At 40.6% G+C, this 18,986-nt stretch overlaps 1 protein-coding gene across 3 annotated transcripts in view; it reads right to left on the bottom strand.

The window, feature by feature from the left end:
- Nucleotides 1-18,986, bottom strand: part of TOP2B (DNA topoisomerase II beta) — a 123,542-nt gene that overhangs the window by 80,054 nt on the left and 24,502 nt on the right. For all 3 annotated transcript variants that reach the window (XM_073677985.1, XM_073677984.1, XM_073677983.1), the window contains exons 2-4: nt 9,617-9,793; nt 4,878-4,968; nt 1,353-1,416 (exon numbers count right to left, since the gene is read on the bottom strand). In XM_073677985.1, coding sequence (XP_073534086.1) covers nt 1,353-1,416; nt 4,878-4,968; nt 9,617-9,793 — 332 coding nt within the window. The remainder of the gene's footprint in view (nt 1-1,352; nt 1,417-4,877; nt 4,969-9,616; nt 9,794-18,986) is intronic.

The following is an 18,986-nucleotide window of genomic DNA, read 5'->3' on the forward strand; positions in this document are numbered from 1 at the left end:
TTTACCCATCTGTGCACTCTCTGTTCCTGTACCCTGCTTAGCCAATATTACCTTCAGCCATCTACATCATTATGCAGTTTTACATCATTGCTAGCTGATTTGTAGCAGAGCTCAACACTACTGCATTCTTCCACAATGCAGCTTGTAATTACTATGCAGTGCAGAATTGTGTTTATTGATTGCTGATGACAGACCAGTGATGTGAAACTGCAAATGCTGCTCTGTTGAGTTTAGGGAAAAAAAAAAGTGTCAGGACGGAAATAATCAATCCAATATATTAAAATATCATAATCTTTATTAAATACAATTCATAAGAACAACAGGTACAACTAATCCCAGCAATACAGACAAAAATGTATTAAAATTGGTGGGTGAGTAATTGTGGGAAACCCGAGAAAGTATAGAGCAGAGTCAATGCATTGTATAACATACATGTAGCAAAAAATGACAAAACATGTATAAGAATCAGTATTTCACGGTATTGAGATTTATATCTTTATGTATACTTGTTGGGAATTGACCTATGGGTATATACAAGTCAATATTCAATAGTATTTGGGTATATGGACATACACACAGAGACAATGCCCAATAAAATGTAGATAAGTATATCCCACAAACAATCAAAGGTAAGAATTAAATAACATAATTAATAATATGCTCACCCACCAAACACCCGACGCGCGTTTCACAAATACCCCTGACAAAGCATTTGAGAAAGGTGTGATATGTGCAAAACAAGGGAGATTTAAAATGGAGTTATAAGGGCACAAACTCCATATTACATTATTTTAAACATTACCACATTGTGATTTTGGGAATAACCTTCTAACTATGCTTGAGCGAGTATGTTCTGTTCCGAGTATGCTCGGGCCGAGCTCCGAGTATTTACAGCTGCTCGGTGATGAGGTTGAATCGCTCCCGTGTGCATGATTTGCAACTGTTTGACAGCTTTATTACATGGGAGGAATGTGTAAGAAATAGACATTCCTCTCATGTAATAAAACTGTCAAACAGTCGCAAATCATGCACACGGGAGCGATTTAACCTTATCACCGAGCAGCTGTAAATACTCGGAGCTCGGCCCGAGCATACTCAGCGAAAGGGTTAATAGAACATACTCGCTCAACACTACTTCTAACAACTAGACAAAAGCTAGGAACTGAATTGTCTGTAAAGATAAAGACAAACATTATACAAACATTTATTTGGGTAAAAATATGAAACATAAAATCTATTAAAATAATAAAGGTTCTTCTGGGTCCAGGCAATATTGACTATTAAAAACCACTATCACAGTTGAACATAGAGAAACAACATTAATTATATGAAGCATATTTTTTTTTACTTACGGATCAACAGAAATTTTAATGCAACTCATGTTTTTATCCCTCTGCTTATTGTCGGCTGCATTGACTGTAAAATGAAAAGAAAATTTGTTTCAAGCCAACCAAGAAAATGAGCATGCAGTAAATACTGCTCATTAAAAGCCGACGCGCTTCTTGGCATTCAAGTAATATTGCTAAAATGTGTACAGCAGTCTAGCTTTATGGCATATTAAGTAAATGGTATTATATACTGCTACAGGGGTCCCTGTGATTATAATAAGGAGAACAATGGTCTCAAGTACAGTACAGACCAAAAGTTTGGACACACCTTCTCATTTAAAGATTTTTCTGAATTTTCATGACTTTGAAAATTGTACATTCACACTGAAAGCATCAAAACTATGAATTAACACATGTGGAATTATATACTTAACAAAAAAGTGTGAAACAACTGAAAATATGTCTTATATTCTAGGTTCTTCAAAGTAGCCACCTTTTGCTTTGATGACTGCTTTGCACACTCTTGGCATTCTCTTGATGAGCTTGAAGAGGTTGTCACCGGAAATGGTTTTCACTTCACAGGTGTGCCCTGTCAGGTTTAATAAGTGGGATTTCTTGCCATATAAATGGGAATGGGACCATCAGTTGTGTTGTGCAGAAGTCAGGTGGATACACAGCTGATAGTCCTACTGAATAGACTGTTAGAATTTGTATTATGGCAAGAAAAAAGCAGCTAAGTAAAGAAAACCGAGTGGCCATCATTACTTTAAGAAATGAAGGTCAGTCAGTCTGAAAAATTGGGCAAACTTTTAAAGTGTCCCCAAGTGCAGTTGAAAAAACCATCAAGCGCTACAAAGAAACTGGCTCACATGAGGACCGCCCCAGGAAAGGAAGACCAAGAGTCACCTCTGCTTCTGAGGATAAGTTTATCCGAGTCACCAGCCTCAGAAATCGCAGGTTAACAGCAGCTCAGATTAGAGACCAGGTCAATGCCACACAGAGTTCTAGCAGCAGACACATCTCTACAACAACTGTTAAGAGGAGACTTTGTGCAGCAGGCCTTCATGGTAAAATAGCTGCTAGGAAACCACTGCTAACATCAGGCAACTAGCAGAAGAGACTTGTTTGGGCTAAAGAACACAAGGAATGGAAATTAGACCAGTGGAAATCTGTGCTTTGGTCTGATGAGTCCAAATTTGAGATCTTTGGTTCCAACCACCGTGTCTTTGTGAGACGCAGAAAAGGTGAACGGATGGACTCTACATGCCTGGTTCCCACTGTGAAGCATGGAGGAGGAGGTGTGATGGTGTGGGGGTGCTTTCCTGGTGACACTGTTGGGGATTTATTCAAAATTGAAGGCATACTGAACCAGCATGGCTACCACAGCATCTTGCAGCGGCATGCTATTCCATCCGGTTTGCGTTTAGTTGGACCATCATTTATTTTTCAACAGGACAATGACCCCAAACACACCTCCAGGCTGTGTAAGGACTATTTGATTAAGAAGGAGAGTGATGGGGTGCTACGCCAGATGACCTGGCCTCCACAGTCACCGAACCTGAACCCAATCGAGATGGTTTGGGGTGAGCTGGACCGCAGAGTGAAGGCAAAAGGGCCAACAAGTGCTAAGCATCTCTGGGAACTCCTTCAAGATAGTTGGAAGACCATTTCTGGTGACTACCTCTTGAAGCTCATCAAGAGAATGCCAAGAGTGTGCAAAGCAGTCATCAAAGCAAAAGGTGGCTACTTTGAAGAACCTAGAATATAAGACATATTTTCAGTTGTTTCACACTTTTTTGTTAAGTATATAATTCCACATGTGTTAATTCATAGTTTTGATGCCTTCAGTGTGAATGTACAATTTTCATAGTCATGAAAATACAGAAAAATCTTTAAATGAGAAGGTGTGTCCAAACTTTTGGTCTGTACTGTATATTTACAGAAGTACGGATGCCTGGACAGGCTTCATGCAACCCCACAGTATGTGCATGATTACAGGGGAATCGGGAGAAATATTGGGCAGCTATAATCATGGTATGCTTATATTCAACCATTTCCTCCCACACACAGAAGGAGAATTATTGAATATTATTTTTTACCTTTTAATTTGCAATATTAGACTGATCAGAAAAGAGGAAAGCATCATGTTAAATGTAGCAAGTATCGCTCATATCTTATATCTGCAGCAGCACAGATGTGAACTACCAGTTATATGGTCATTGGTATTTCCTGTATTAATTTGGAGCTGCCATTATTACCCTTAGAAGATATGCAAAGTCAAAGGAGACGGGACCTAAGAGTGCAAATATGGAAGGAATATTAATATTTCTGTGACAAATTACAGGAGATCTCTATTTTGGACAATTTCTACTAGTTTGAAGGGTCTACTGAAACAAACAAATCAAAAAGGTGCACCCTACTGGGAGCTCAAGCGATGGGCTGTTATCTGAGGGAAAACCTAAAAGTAAGAAAGTGTTCAGCAGCATCACCAAAGATCATTCAATTAATTGAGTTGTTTGTGTAGTAGGAAAAGACAAGTCCTCAAGAGCAAGAGACACTATGTAACAATACTCTATTCTGAGCAAGAGAAGAGGATCCTAAATACAGGACAGACACCCTTCTATTAAAAGAGAACCTGTCCCTTGCTCAAAACATTTACTTAAATATATCGTAAAAATCCCTGAGCTCTGCTGATTTTGTGGTTCTTTTCCGTTTTGTTCTGCGTCACTCCATTGCAGAGATATTCACATTTCCTTATTTTGGAGCGTTTCTTCAGAGTCCTCTTTAGGGTTATGAGCTTTTAACCCCTCCCTCACAGACGCTGCGAGTCACAGCTCGGCAGCATTTGAGACTGATAGACTGCAAGATCAGTTGCCGAGCTACGATTGGCAGCATCAGGGATTAATGGTTTATAGAGCACGACCCCAGAAAAAACTGTGAAGAAACTCCTAGCTGGATTGCAAAGTAGAGATTTCACATGCTGCGCTCCAAAAGAAACAAATGTGAATATCTCTGCAATTCACCGATGCATCGCAAAACAGAAAAGAGAGTCAGAATCAGGGGAGATCAGGGATTTTAACAAGATGTTTGACGAATTTTTGGAGCAAGTGACACGTTCTCTTTACAGGGGTTGTCAATTCAGAAATATCTTAGCCCATATGTTCAGTGACTTATAAAATAACAAACTGAGCTTTTTGGGGGGGCGGGGTGGTTTACATTTTCCAGGTCCAGCACTGCGTCTTTGCCAGTTTCATACTTTGATGACCTGATTGCAGCTGTGACGTGTCTGAGCGGGTCAGCTGTCATACGGTCATAGACAACATCAGCCCTGAGCTCAGGTAGCATAGGTGAAGAGGCTACGCTGGATCAAGGAGGGCAAGTAAAGCTCACATTGTAATTATATACGCCACCAAACCTAAAATATTGCAAAACAGGAAATTGGGACTTCTAAACTTGACAATTTAAATTACAGTAAGAATAGCATTTTCATCTTTGTGTTACCATGTAGACGTCATACATAGAGCTCTACAATCCAATTACACAACTCACCTAGAATTTCATCAAATATTTTATACAATCCTGGTACAAAGGTAATGTCCCGGCAGTTCATCCCAATGTCTTCATCATAAACCCACATTGCCTAAATATAGAATTGGATAAATTAAAGTCAAACAGCAACATTCCTCTACACGGGGCAACAATGGCATTTTATTGTGTGAACAGTAAAAAATACGACACCTATAATGTTCTACAGATTGTATGAGGGACTGATCACACATGTCGTGTCCTTATGGGTCTCTACGAAGGAACATCATGCATTTACATAATAATTCAGAGATATTACAGACTATCCAATATCTTTTAGAGTATATGAAGCTTCTCCTCTAACTCTAAGACTCAGGTGGCAGTTCCCTTCATTGACGGCCTAATGACTACAACTCATAAAATTGCAGCTCATTCCCAATAAAATCATAAAGCACCCCACAGAGAAAACAAATTATATATATTTCACTTAATGCTTTAGAAGGTTCTTACTTTGAGGGACATCAATTCTGCGGTATCCAAACAACCCTTTAATGCAGTACCAATGTCGCTAATGAATATACGGAAGCATTGAGCAATTGTATCTTTACGACGGATTTATATTACGATATCAGAAGGACTCGTTGAGGCTGCAGGATTACAGAGTGTTTGGGAAATTTACTATATTTTACATTTGTGTTTTTCTTCCCTTTATTCTTAGAGCCATAACCTTTTTATTTTTTTGGTGACATAGCCGTATGAGGGCAAGAGTCGTCGTAATTTACACTTTTACTAAACAAGATACTGGAAAATGGGAAAGAAAAATTCCAAGTGGAATGAACTGGTGAAAAAAAATGCACATCGATCATAGGTTTTAGGTTATTCATTGTGTAGAAGATGTTGTACCAAACTTGTATAGATTTTCTTTTTTGCTTAAGTTGGGAAAAAAATTTTATGAAGTTTGTGGGGGAAAAAAAATCGTGGTACTATTTTCCAAGACCCGTTTCATTTTTATTCTTCTGTCGGAGGAGCTTTATTGATTCCAAGCTGGAGACATACTATTTAGGATTTCATTACTTTTTTTTTAGGTAGGTGTGGTGCCTGAAATACAACAATTTCGGTGTTTTGATTTTTAGGTGTTTTTTTTAAAAAAAAAATATGGGAAAGGGAAGTGATTCATATATATACACAGTACAGACCAAAAGTTTGGACACACCTTCTCATTTAAAGATTTTTCTGTATTTTCATGACTATGAAAATTGTACTTTCACACTGAAGGCATCAAAACTATGAATTAACACATGTGGAATTATATACTTAACAAAAAAGTGTGAAACAACTGAAAACATGTCTTATATTCTAGGTTCTTCAAAGTAGCCACCTTTTGCATTGATGACTGCTTTGCACCCTCTTGGCATTCTCTTGATGAGTTTCAAGAGGTAGTCACCAGAAATGGTCTTCCAACAATCTTGAAGGAGTTCCCAGAGATGCTTAGCACTTGTTGACCCTTTTGCCTTCACTCTGCGGTCCAGCTCACCCCAAACAATCTCGATTGGGTACAGGCCTGGTGACTGTGGAGGCCAGGTCATCTGGCGTAGCACCCCATTACTCTCCTTCTTGGTCAAATAGCCCTTACACAGCCTGGAGGTGTGTTTGGGGTCATTGTCCTGTTGAAAATTAAATGATGGTCCAACTAAACGCAAACCGGATGGAATAGCATGCCGCTGCAAGATGCTGTGGTAGCCATGCTGGTTCAGTATGCATTCAATTTTGAATAAATCCCCAACAGTGTCACCAGCAAAGCACCCCCACACCATCACACCTTCTCCTCCATGCTTCACGGTGGGAACCAGGCATGTAGAGTCCATCCGTTCACCTTTTCTGCGTCGCACAAAGACACGGTGGTTGGAACCAAAGATCTCAAATTTGGACTCATCAGACCAAAGCACAGATTTCCACTGGTCTAATGTCCATTCCTTGTGTTCTTTAGCCCAAACAAGTCTCTTCTGCTTGTTGCCTGTCCTTAGCAGTGGTTTCCTAGCAGCTATTTTACCATGAAGGCCGGCGGCACAAAGTCTCCTCTTAACAGTTGTTGTAGAGATGTGTCTGCTGCTAGAACTCTGTGTGGCATTGACCTGGTCTCTAATCTGAGCTGCTGTTAACCTGCGATTTCTGAGGCTGGTGACTCGGATAAACTTATCCTCAGAAGCAGAGGTGACTCTTGGTCTTCCTTTCCTGGGACGGTCCTCATGTGAGCCAGTTTCTTTGTAGCGCTTGATGGTTTTTGCAACTGCACTTGGGGACACTTTCAAAGTTTCCCAATTTCTCGGACTGACTGACCTTCATTTCTTAAAGTAATGATGGCCACTCGTTTTTCTTTACTTAGCTGCTTTTTTCTTGCCATAATACAAATTCTAACAGTCTATTCAGTAGGACTATCAGCTGTGTATCCACCTGACTTCTGCACAACACAACTGATGGTCCCAACCCCATTTATAAGGCAAGAAATCCCACTTATTAAACCTAACAGGGCACACCTGTGAAGTGAAAACCATTTCCGGTGACTACCTCTTGAAGCTCATCAAGAGAATGCCAAGAATGTGCAAAGCAGTCATCAAAGCAGAAGGTGGCTACTTTGAAGAACCAAGAACATGACATATTTTCAGTTGTTTCACACTTTTTTGTTAAGTATATAATTGCACATGTTTTAATTCATAGTTTTGATGCCTTCAGTGTGAATGTACAATTTTCAAAGTCATGAAAATACAGAAAAATCTTTAAATGAGAAGGTGTGTCCAAAATTTTGGTCTGTACTGTATATATATATATTTTTTTTAATTCACTTCTTTTTTTTGTTAATCTTCTTAGGGGATTTGAACTTGCGATTGTCTGAACGATTATACTATATACTGCTGTCTCCAATGAAGCTCAGTCCATGGCTGAGCTTCACAAGAGTACAAAGATGGGGGCGACAGGGGCCTTTCAGGCTTCCAACTGCCATGGTAACACATAAGTGCAGCAATTAATTGCCGCTGTCAAGTACCGACAGCGGCATTTAAATTATTAAAAAGCAGCAATCAGAGCTGAACTCTGGATGCTGCTGTTAGAACCAAATGCTGGCTATGTAAAATAGCCAGCATCTACCGTAAGTGTGTGGAGAGAGCTCAGGTACTGAACCCCCTCCACAAATGTTTACCCCAGGTCATTTTCCCTTCGTATTATTGACCAATGAAGCAGGACAGACGTGGCCCTACAATGGATTGTGGATGCATCCTACTAATAGAAATAATTACTAAAATATTGGTTTGATAATTTTCTCAACTAATTAAAATCCAAAAAATAGAAGACCTAAATTTGCCCCTAGTCATGTTACCATAAATTGTAGTTAAGCAGCATAGATATCTGTTTTTAAGAAAGCTGGGTGACAAGCTTCATTACAACATATAAGACAACGTGATGACAAAATAAAGAGGCCGGTCACTGGCTGCATTTGTCAAATATCTCTTTGGTCATGTTTACACGTTGCGTTTTGCTTCTGTTTTATGCAAATTAAAAGCTGCTTTTAACAAAATCAGCAAAAACTATGAGATTTCAGAAATATCATTCAGCTTATTTATTATTTTTCCTGGCTTAATACAATTGGAAAACTGCAGCATTTTTTAAATCTGCATAGGCTATATTCTTCAGCGTTTTTGCAGTTTTTCACCCAAAGAAAGTAATGAGAGTGCAAAAACTCAACTAAGTGTTTTTGATTAATCAAATTAACTGTATTAAACATGTACTGTAGACAAATCACACACGTAATCCACACCGAAAAACAGGCTAAAAAAGCTTTTACTGCCAAAAGAGCAGATTTTAGTTGCTAAAAAATCTGCAAAAAATGTAACATGTGAACATAGCTTTTGAATGCCTTTGTTAAACTAGTAGTTAACATACTAAACAACCAATAGTAGCTGGATAAGTCTGTACACATTGTAATGTTTATTTAAAATACATTACTAAATAAGATTTCCAGAACGGTTTCATCTGTGTATAAAAGGAATGCACAAAAATAGGTTTAACTTATTATTATTATTTGAGACTCAAAAAGGCTAACACATTGGCATCGGTGGCACTCAATGGGCAGGTAGCGGTGAATTACTATAGTGGGCTGGTCACAATGCGTTGTGCAGTGAGTTCATGTCTCTATCTGAATCCCAAAAAAATGGGTGTCCGATGTGCCCCTGACAAAGCCATCGAGTTAAACAAGACAATCAGGTTCCAAAGAATGAAATGTTGTGCACTCTTTTCCCTCCTTTCTGGCGGTGTCTGTCTTTTCAGAGGGGCACAACAGTCTACTATTTTCTAAGTTTGCCAGAGGCAGATACAATTGGTTGAAGGGCTGTGGTTTTGTTACTCATAGATAGGGATCCCGCGTGGGGCATCCACCATCTACAATGTCCCATCGGGCACATGGACTAGAGTTGTCCTGGTGGGATAACGCCTTTATGCAGCTTTTCTGTACTGAACTAAGAAACAGATAAACAATTTTAGACTACTTGACAAGATTCAAGGGCATAAAAAAAGGGTTAACAACCCTAGGAAAAAACATACAAAAATTAAATAAGGTGTTAAAAGGTTTTCCCAATGTCTATCTTTCATTGTTGAGATGGGAATAACTGCTTCTAAGGTCCTTAGGCGGGCTTTAAAAACTGGAAAAAAAAAAAAAAAGAAGAAGAAAAACGTGGCATCTTATCACAATGTTTAAAAAAAAAAAAAAAAATCACCTGAGTAACAGGCTCCACTGATCCGATGTAGGTGTCAGGACGGAGGAGGATGTGCTCCAGTTGTGTTTTCTTCTGATAAACCCTCTCCACGGACATCTTCTTGGAGTCATTCTTGTTATTGCTGTGACTTTCTCCTTCTTCCTTAGCTGATGCATTGTTCTGGTTATCAAACAAAGTCTGCAGGCAAAAATGTGAGAAAATGAAGCAACGCAGGCAGCGCAAGTGTGTGATCGATTTAAGTCACTTGAATAATTAAGTCACCTCGTTTCCCCCACAAGCCGCTTGTCTCCTGCCACATTTCCCTCCAACCCAAATTGTTTAATATTCTACACAGTCAAAAGCCCTCCTCTATGGCGATTTATAGATTACAGGATAAAAAGGAAACTAAAGTGGGAAAACAAAGCACCGAACAGTTCATTTCAATTATTTCCCTGCTTGGCCCATTATTCTCGGTGACGGCTCACTGCTCTCAGCCCAATCTCCTTGGCTCTAGGGTTTATGGATGTTTTCATCCAGTGAGTTATGAAAAGCTGTGCATATTCTTTCTGCAATATGGTCTGTAGCCATTCACTTACGACTAGTAATCAAACGCCACAAAACTAACGCACAAATAAGTGCCACGTTCACATGTCGCCCACTATTACTCACACAGGACGTTTAGCACCTATATACGGTGAGCACTGCAATATTACATCTATTAGTTGGGCAGTTCTGAAGAAATAGCACTTGTCCTTTACACTCCTTCTCCAGTGTACCCCCAGTCAGCACACCACTGCTTCTCCAGTGTACCCCCAGTCAGTACACCACTGCTTCTCCAGTGTACCCCCAGTCAGCACACCACTGCTTCTCCAGTGTACCCCCAGTCAGCACACCACCGCTTCTCCAGTGTACCCCGTCAGCACACCACTGCTTCTCCAGTGCACCCCAAGTCAGTACACCACCCCTTCTCCAGTGTACCCCCAGTCAGTACACCACCCCTTCTCCAGTGTACCCCCAGTCAGTACACCACCCCTTCTCCAGTGTACCCCCAGTCAGTACACCACCCCTTCTCCAGTGTACCCCCAGTCAGTACACCACTCCTTCTCCAGTGTACCCCCAGTCAGTACACCACTCCTTCTCCAGTGTACCCCAGTCAGTACACCACTCCTTCTCCAGTGTACCCCCATCCAGTACACCACTCCTTCTCCAGTGTACCCCCATCCAGTACTCCACTCCTTCTCCAGTGTACCCCCAGTCAGTACATCACTCCTTCTCTAGTGTACCCCTAGTGCGCACACCACTTCTTCCCTAGTGCAGGGTTCCCCAACTCCAGTCCTCAAGGCCCACCAACAGGTCATGTTTTCAGGATTTCCTTACTATTACACAGGTGATGGAAATATTGCCTGTGCAGGTGATATAATTATCCCGAGCAATACTAAGGAAATCCTGAAAACATGATCTGTTGGTGGGCCTTGAGGACTGGAGTTGGGGAACCCTGCTCTAGTGTACCCCAAGTGTGCACACCACTCCTTCTCTAGTGTACACCCAATCAGTAGTCAGGAGAACAGCTCGTGACAGCTACTTCACTGTTTCGCAAGATTGCTTGTGGAGGGGAGGCGGGGGAAGCGTGTTGCAGATAAATTCTGCAAAAAATATTAATACTGACAGTTATTTTAGAACAAATGTATAACATTTATAACAAAGATAGCCTTTAAATTGATTTTCCCATGTTCTAATGTTACATAGTAACATAGTTTGTAAAGCCGAATAAAGACTTGCGTCCATCAAGTTCGACCTGTTAGCTCTGTAATTGCTAAAGTTGATCCAGAGGAGGGCAAAAACCCCAAACGATTTAGCCAATCTTCACCTGAGGAAAAATTCCCTCCCGACTCTGAAACCAGCAGTCAGAATAAATCCCTGTATCAACCTACTATTTTATTTTTAAGTATATGCTGAAATCTGCCTGGTATCTAGAAATGCATCCAGTCCCCGCTTGAACTGGTTTAGTGAATCCGACATTACCGTCTCCTCACTCAGTGAATTCCATATTCTCACTGCTCTTACCGTAAAGAACCCCTTCCTATGCTGGTGCTGAAACCTTTTCTCTTCCAGTCTTAGTGAATGCCCTCTTGTTACCGTAATATCCCTCCTTTTGAACAAATCCCGGGCAAGATCTCTATACTGTCCCCTAACATATTTGTACACATTTATTATGTCCCCCCTCAACCTTCTCTTTTCCAGGCTGAATAGTCCTAGTTTTGCCAACCTCTCTGGGTATTGCAGTCCCTCCATTCCCTTTATTAATTTTGTTGCCCTCCTTTGTACCTTTTCAAGCTCATTTATATCCTTTCTATATATTGGGGCCCATAACTGAGCACAGTATTCCAAGTGTGGTCTGACCAGTGCTTTGTACAGTGGAAGAACAATGTTGTCATCCTTTGCAGCTATACCTCTTCTGATACATCCCATTACCCTGTTTGCCCTTACAGCAGCGGCCTGACTTTGGGCACTCCAATTTAGTTTGCTATCAATCAAGATGCCCAAGTCCTTCTCCATCTCTGAATTCCCCAATGATTTCCCATTCAGTGAGTACTGGTGACTTCCATTTTTCCTTCCCATATGTATGACCTTACATTTCTCCTCGTTAAACCTCATTTGCCATTTAATGCTCCACCTACCCAGCTTATCCAAATCCCTCTGTAGGTCTGCACTGTCCTCTTTTGTATTAATTGTTTTACATAACTTTGTGTCATCTGCAAATATTGATATTTTACTATTTATCCCGTTGACTATCAGGCCTATTAGTCAATATTAAGTCCAACACGGCCTTCCCTCTCGTTGGTTCCTGCACTAGTTGGGAGAGATAATTATCCTTAATATTTGTCAAGAACCTCCACATAAGGAGTGCAAGTCTAATTGATGGTGAAGGTCGGAATGGATCCCGAGGATAAACCAAGGTCCCTTTCGGTGCTCCTGTCCAATCTCTATGCAGAGATATATAATGGTATGTGCACATGTTCAGTATTAGCAGCAGATTTTTCTGCACCAAACAACATGGTTGGCAGGTTTTTAATGCGTTTTTACGTCCGTTTTTTTCCATTCATTTGAATGGGGTAAAAACTCTGAAAGAATTGACAATAACACCATATTCACATGTTATTAATTTGTAAAGTGGTTGTTTCATCCTAATGAATTATATGACTATCATAAACAATCTCCCCAGAGGTGGGAAAAATTCATGGATGGATAAGTATCAAACTAGTGAGAGTAGAGTAGAAGTCAAGGCTTTATGTCTGCAGGAATCACATTTGTGTCATTAGGTAAAAAGTGAAATCAGTGTGCCCCAAAGTTATGGCAAAAAGCCGCACATCCCCTCATTCTAGATTTTAGAAAGAAAGCCCTATATCATCAGAACTGTAAGCTCCAGGTGACTGACCGGTCTTATCCCAGTTTACACACATGAAAGAAACCTGTCACTCACCTAGAAAGGTGCTGGGAGAAGTCAACCGTCAACTAGTTATTTCTATTCTTCTAGTCCCCGGCCGGATGTTTAAACTATGGCACTGATTCAAAATATCGTAAAACACTTTGAGAGTTGCGCAAAAATCCGGCAATATTTGCAAGTTTCACACAAGTATTGTCCAGCTCTGCTAACAAGGGGTGGCGAAGCTTGCCCAATAAATTAATCAAAAGTTGTGGAGTAACTTGCACAAGAAATGTTACTCCAGTCTGACTTCTGGTGAGTCTGTGATAAGATGTGCTTTATTCATTAAAAGGAGTGTGCCTTTTAAGGAGTTAGGCACATCTTAATCCTGTACACACATTATTAAAGAAGCACTCCCATAAAAGTTTTATCCTCTTAATATATCGCAATCATATTATTTAACCCAAAAAAAATGAACAGGAGTATAAGTTGGTATGCAGGCAAAATAGGAGCATGTTCACACTGGCCATTAAATAGAAAAAAACCAAGACAAGAAACAAAATGAACATATACCCTGCTATAAGAAATACCATATTTTTTGGACTATAAAACACACCTTACCATAAGACGCACCCCAGGATTAGACAGCAGAAAATAGGAAAAACATTTTTTCCTATTAATTAAAACATCCCTCACTTAATGTAATAGGGTAGAATAGGGAGGTCATAAATCTGTGTCTCTCTGCAGTGTTATACATACAACACAGCTCTGCTGCATGCACATATAGACATACACACAGCTCTGCTACATGCACATATACATAGCTCCCAACCGTCCCGTATTCGGCGAGACTGTCCCATCACAGCACAGCTGTTCTCCCGGCTTCTATTTAAACTCACCTCTCCGACGTTCCATAGCTCCTCCTCGTGAGCGGGGCGCTCATCTCATCTTAGTGCATAAATTATGTATTCACCTCCTCCCATCGGGTCTCAAACTCACATCACAGTGTGATACCAATGTGCACTCCAATATTCACAGGCTGCTGCTCTAACCACAGAGCTACAGCCCATAATGAGATAGAGTAGAATTTGGATATCTTGACTCTACATTGCAGGAAATGCATCTAGAAGCAGATTATACATTTCCATAGCAATCCATTGTATATAACAATGCATTTTTATGGTGCCTCTACATGGAGGTGAAGAAAAATATTTATTTTGTTCCTATAAGGCTAGAAGTCCACAATCAGGAAGAGCAGCGGTTTGGACGCAGCTCACCTGCGCTGCGTCCAAAACGCTGCATTCTACACAAAGAGGATGGATTTATAAAAATCCCATGCCCATTGTGCTTTTATTTGATGCTGTGTAAACTCACTGGCGGTGCGAATTTACAAGCCACAGCATGTTAATTTCTGTTGTGGAGACGCTGGTCTAAGCTACAGAAATCTCCACAATTGAATGTATTAGATGCTGTAAATCCACATGGTACAAGGAACACGTGGATTTACCTGCGTGACCGGATGCAACAATACGATGCGTCCAAAGCGCTGCTCTTCCTGATCGTGGGAAAGTACCTTAATACTAGTAAAAATAATAAGCAATTACAAATTATTTTTTTTTTTTTGGAGTTCACCCTGGTCTTGAACCCACAACCTTCACATTACACATAGATGGAAGCTTTATTGTGCTGAGCCACAAGCTCAAGTGCTGTAATAAGGAGAATTTGGTTTACTTGATCTTTAGTGCAGGATCTGATTATAGGCAGTTTGTACTGATAGAAATGGACTGCTGAGTGCAATGTATGTATTTTTATTCTACGTGGAGAATAAGAAATTTTTTCATCTTATAAAATTACTAAAAAACTAATAATGAAAAACACTTGATAATGAAAAAAAGTCATTTTTAAATAATGAACATCACAAATAACACGCACGGACATATTTGGTGTCCCTGAAATCGTAACAACCCGCACAACATAGTGGTCAGATTATTTAAGGGGATCGATAAATGACGTAAAAGAAAATAGCATAATTTATATTTTTCTCTATTAAACCAATAAAATTTTTTAATAAAACTGTAATGCTGATGCAGTGTTCACACGTAGCGTAAATGCTGCGTTCTTTCTGCAGGTGTCCGCACCACACGACACAGTAACAATCTTCTCTGATTACTGCGTTTCTTTTATGCATTTTCCCACTTATTTGATGCGATTTTGGGGTAGATATGAAGCAGAGTTTTTAACGTTTTTTAATACTACAGAAAAGCTTTGATTCTGCGCTTAAAAATGCAAGGGCATTTTTTTTCTTCATGCCTTTTTTTCAGAAGAAGCCTATAGAGGAAAAATGAACCAAAACTGCAGAGTTCAGCAGCGTCTTCAGACCAGAGCGGAGATTTAATGGAATCCCATCCACTTGGCTTCGAAATTTACACCTTGTTCACATGTAGCGTAAATGCTGTGTATTTTCTGCTTTTTTTGCAAACATTCTGCTGTGTTTAACTGTACAAGAAAAGTGGATATGATTTCATGAGAACTGCGTCGGCTATTAGAATTCAACAAACAGTATTTTACATTATTTAAAGGTTAGTATTTCTCTATAATCCTGTCTATCTGTTTTACAGGTGTTCTTCCTTTCCCTATACTTTCCTACCCCATTCCTTTTCTTCCCCTCCTACCTTGCATATACAACAATTAAGAGGTATCTTATATGTGTGTCGTAACCCTTTCCCTCGCCTATCCTGTACATACCAATCTTTTTCATTTACCTTCTATCCCTTTAATTTTTTCTTTTTTCCACATTAAACCATATTTTTCCTTCCAACTTCTCATCCATAACCCTATAGTTTGCCTAGATCTTTCATCCCTTTAAATTTTGCTTTTAAATTTTGCTCGTTTGCTTTTATATTACTGTATATTTATAATATGTCTCCCCCCTTTTTCTTTACCTCATTTATGTAAAAAATCCTTAACAAAAACTACTTTAACAAAAAAGAAGAGAAGATTGTTATTGTAGAGTTTGGTGCAGACATCTTCTGAAAACAAAAAACACAGTATTTCTGCAACATGTGAACATGGCCTTACAGGCACAAAAAAGCCAGATGTCATATAGTGACGCTATATAAAGATGAGAAAAGTTCTGGCGGCCCTGACTGTGAATGAGGGAACAAAAAATAATCCACAGGTCTCATCTAGAGATGAGCAGGATGCACAGATGACATCGCGCTGCCCTGGGTGATCAAAAACCGCCGGGGACACCGGAAGATTAGAGATTCTCAGCCTCCTGTCCAGCCGCCAGGTATCATTGATCTGGACGCTGGACCGGAGTCCCGTGAATCCATCCGCTCAACTCTAGTCCCAACCGTCCTGGATACAGCGGACAGTCCAGGATTTGGGTCTACGCCCTGCAGACTGCTGAATGTCCCTCATTACCAGCGACCCTGACAACTTCTCCTGCCGGGGGAGAAAGATAATGGAAAATGGGCGTGGATTGGGGTGTGGCCAAAATTTGCCAAGCCGCATGATGTGTTCCTCTTTCTTGTCTTCAAAAGTTGCATACAGACATACACACACTATACATTACCATATCCAGAAGTTCCTGATCGGGAACTGTATGGAGGTCACAGCAGAAGAGTCGCATGACCTGAAAGGTCCTGGAATTACTGGTGTAGAAGGTCCTGCAGCTGCTCAGCTCCTGAAGCCAGTTCTGGTTGATAATCTTTCTCAAACTGCTCTGCACAGATCACATAGGATTAGTGCAGAGCAGGATGGGAGATAGCAGCTCTCTCCGTGATCGGGGAAGAAGCAGTGTCAGCGTTTTCCTCCATCACAGGAAGCTGCCTCCGGACTATAAGACAAACACACCTTTTAACAAGAGTTTTTTCTTGTTAAAAAATGCATTTTATAGTCTTAAAAATACAGTAAGTAAAAGCAATAGTGCATATAAATAATGAAAGGTTATTTATATGCACTATTGCTTTTACTTACAGCAGGGTATACGTTCATTTTGTTTCTGTCTTGGGTTTAATCATCATATCATATAGCACTGTGTACTTAACAATTGCTCATTTTGCCTTTCTAGCCAGTAAATTCTTCTCTTTTCTCTGCTCTATGTAGAAACAGTTAGTATTTTGTCCCTGCATTTATCATTCCCCTCTTCGACTAGGGATGAGCAAACCCGTGGAAGTTCGGGTTCGGCCAAACTTGTGTCCAAAGTTTGGTTCGCGTACCTGAACTTGACCGAGGAAATTAACCCCATATAAGTCAATGGGGACCCGAACTTTGGTGTTGTAAAATGGTCGTAGTAAGGGCTAGAGTGCTGCAAAAGAAAGTAAAATGGGGGTAAGAGCAGGACAACTGCCCTGCAAACAAATGTGGTTAGGAAAAGGACTTAAAATCCCACCAAGGACAACATCGGCAAGGAGTTTGTATGTTCTCCCCATGTTTGCGTGGGTTTCCTCCAGGTTCGCCGGTTTCCTCCCACATTCCAAAGACACACTGATAGGGAATTTAAATTGTGAGCCCCAATGGGGACAGGGCCCATAATGTCTGTAAAGCGCTGTGAAATTAATGGTGCTATATAAGTGTGTAAAATAAAACAAATAAATAAAATAAAATTTTAAAAAATAATAATGTTGAACTAGAAGGCAGAGGTCCAAGTTGAGGAGTGGAGCAGTGCCTTGTGTGTAGCTTGCTGTACTTGTTAATAAATAAATTAAAAAAAAAAACAATGTGGGGTCATCCTTGTTTTTAATGACCAGCCCAGGGAAGGCAGACAGCTGTGAGCTGGAATTATTATGCTGGGAAGATGCTAATATCCATTTGGCTTCCCAGCCTATTAATATCAGCCACCATCTATCTGCTTTGCCTTTGCTGGGTATTAAAAATGGGGGGCCTTAAAAAAAAAAAATGACCCCCATTTTCAATAATCAGCTTAGGCAAAGCAGACAGCTGGGAGCTGATATTAATAGGCTGGGAAGGGCCGTGGATATTTGCCCCATCCCAGCCTAATAAGACCAGCCCTCAGCGGTCCCAGAAATGGCGAAACCATTAGCCTTGGCTCTTTCTGATTGCCCTGGTGCGTTGGCAATTGGGGTAATGGGATGGGGGTTGATGTCAGCTGTGTAATGTCCGATGACATCAAGCCCATGGATTAGTAATCGATAGGCGTCTGTCAGACACCCCCCATTACCAACCCCATAGTCAAAAGAAAGAAGCACATAAAAGTCCTTTATTTGTAAAAAGCACTTCGATAAATTCCTTCCTTCCCCCATTTATTAAAAAAATACACTGCTCAAAAAAATAAAGGGAACACTCAAATAACACATCTTAAATCAGAATGAATGAAATATTCTCATTGAATACTTTGTTCTGTACAAAGTTGAATGTGCTGACAACAAAATCACACAAAAAAATCATCAATGGAAATCAAATTTATTAACCAATGGAGGCCTGGATTTGGAGTCACCCCCAAAATTAAAGTGGAAAAACACACTACAGGCTGATCCAACTTTGATGTAATGTCCTTAAAACAAGTCAAAATGAGGCTCCGTATTGTGTGTGGCCTCCACGTGCCTGTATGACCTCCCTACAACGCCTGGGCATGCGCCTGATGAGGTTGCGGATGGTCTCCTGTGGGATCTCCTCCCAGACCTGGACTAAAGCATCCGCCAACTCCTGGACAGTCTGTGGTGCTGTGGTGCATGGAGCGAGACATGATGTCCCAGATGTGCTCAATCGGATTCAGGTCTGGGGAACGGGCGGGCCGGTCCATAGCTTCAATGCCTTCATCTTGCAGGAACTGCTGACACACTCCAGCCACATGAGGTCTGGCATTGTCCTGCATTAGGAGGAACCCAGGGGCAACCGAACCAGCATATGGTCTCACAAGGGGTCTGAGGATCTCATCTCGGTACCTAATGGCAGTCAGGCTACCTCTGGCGAGCACATGGAGGGCTGTGCGGCCCTCCAAAG

This window comes from Phyllobates terribilis, unplaced genomic scaffold (genome assembly GCF_046119375.1).
Source record: "Phyllobates terribilis strain yellow unplaced genomic scaffold, ASM4611937v1 Scaffold_4__5_contigs__length_816908805, whole genome shotgun sequence".
NCBI lineage: Eukaryota > Metazoa > Chordata > Amphibia > Anura > Dendrobatidae > Phyllobates > Phyllobates terribilis.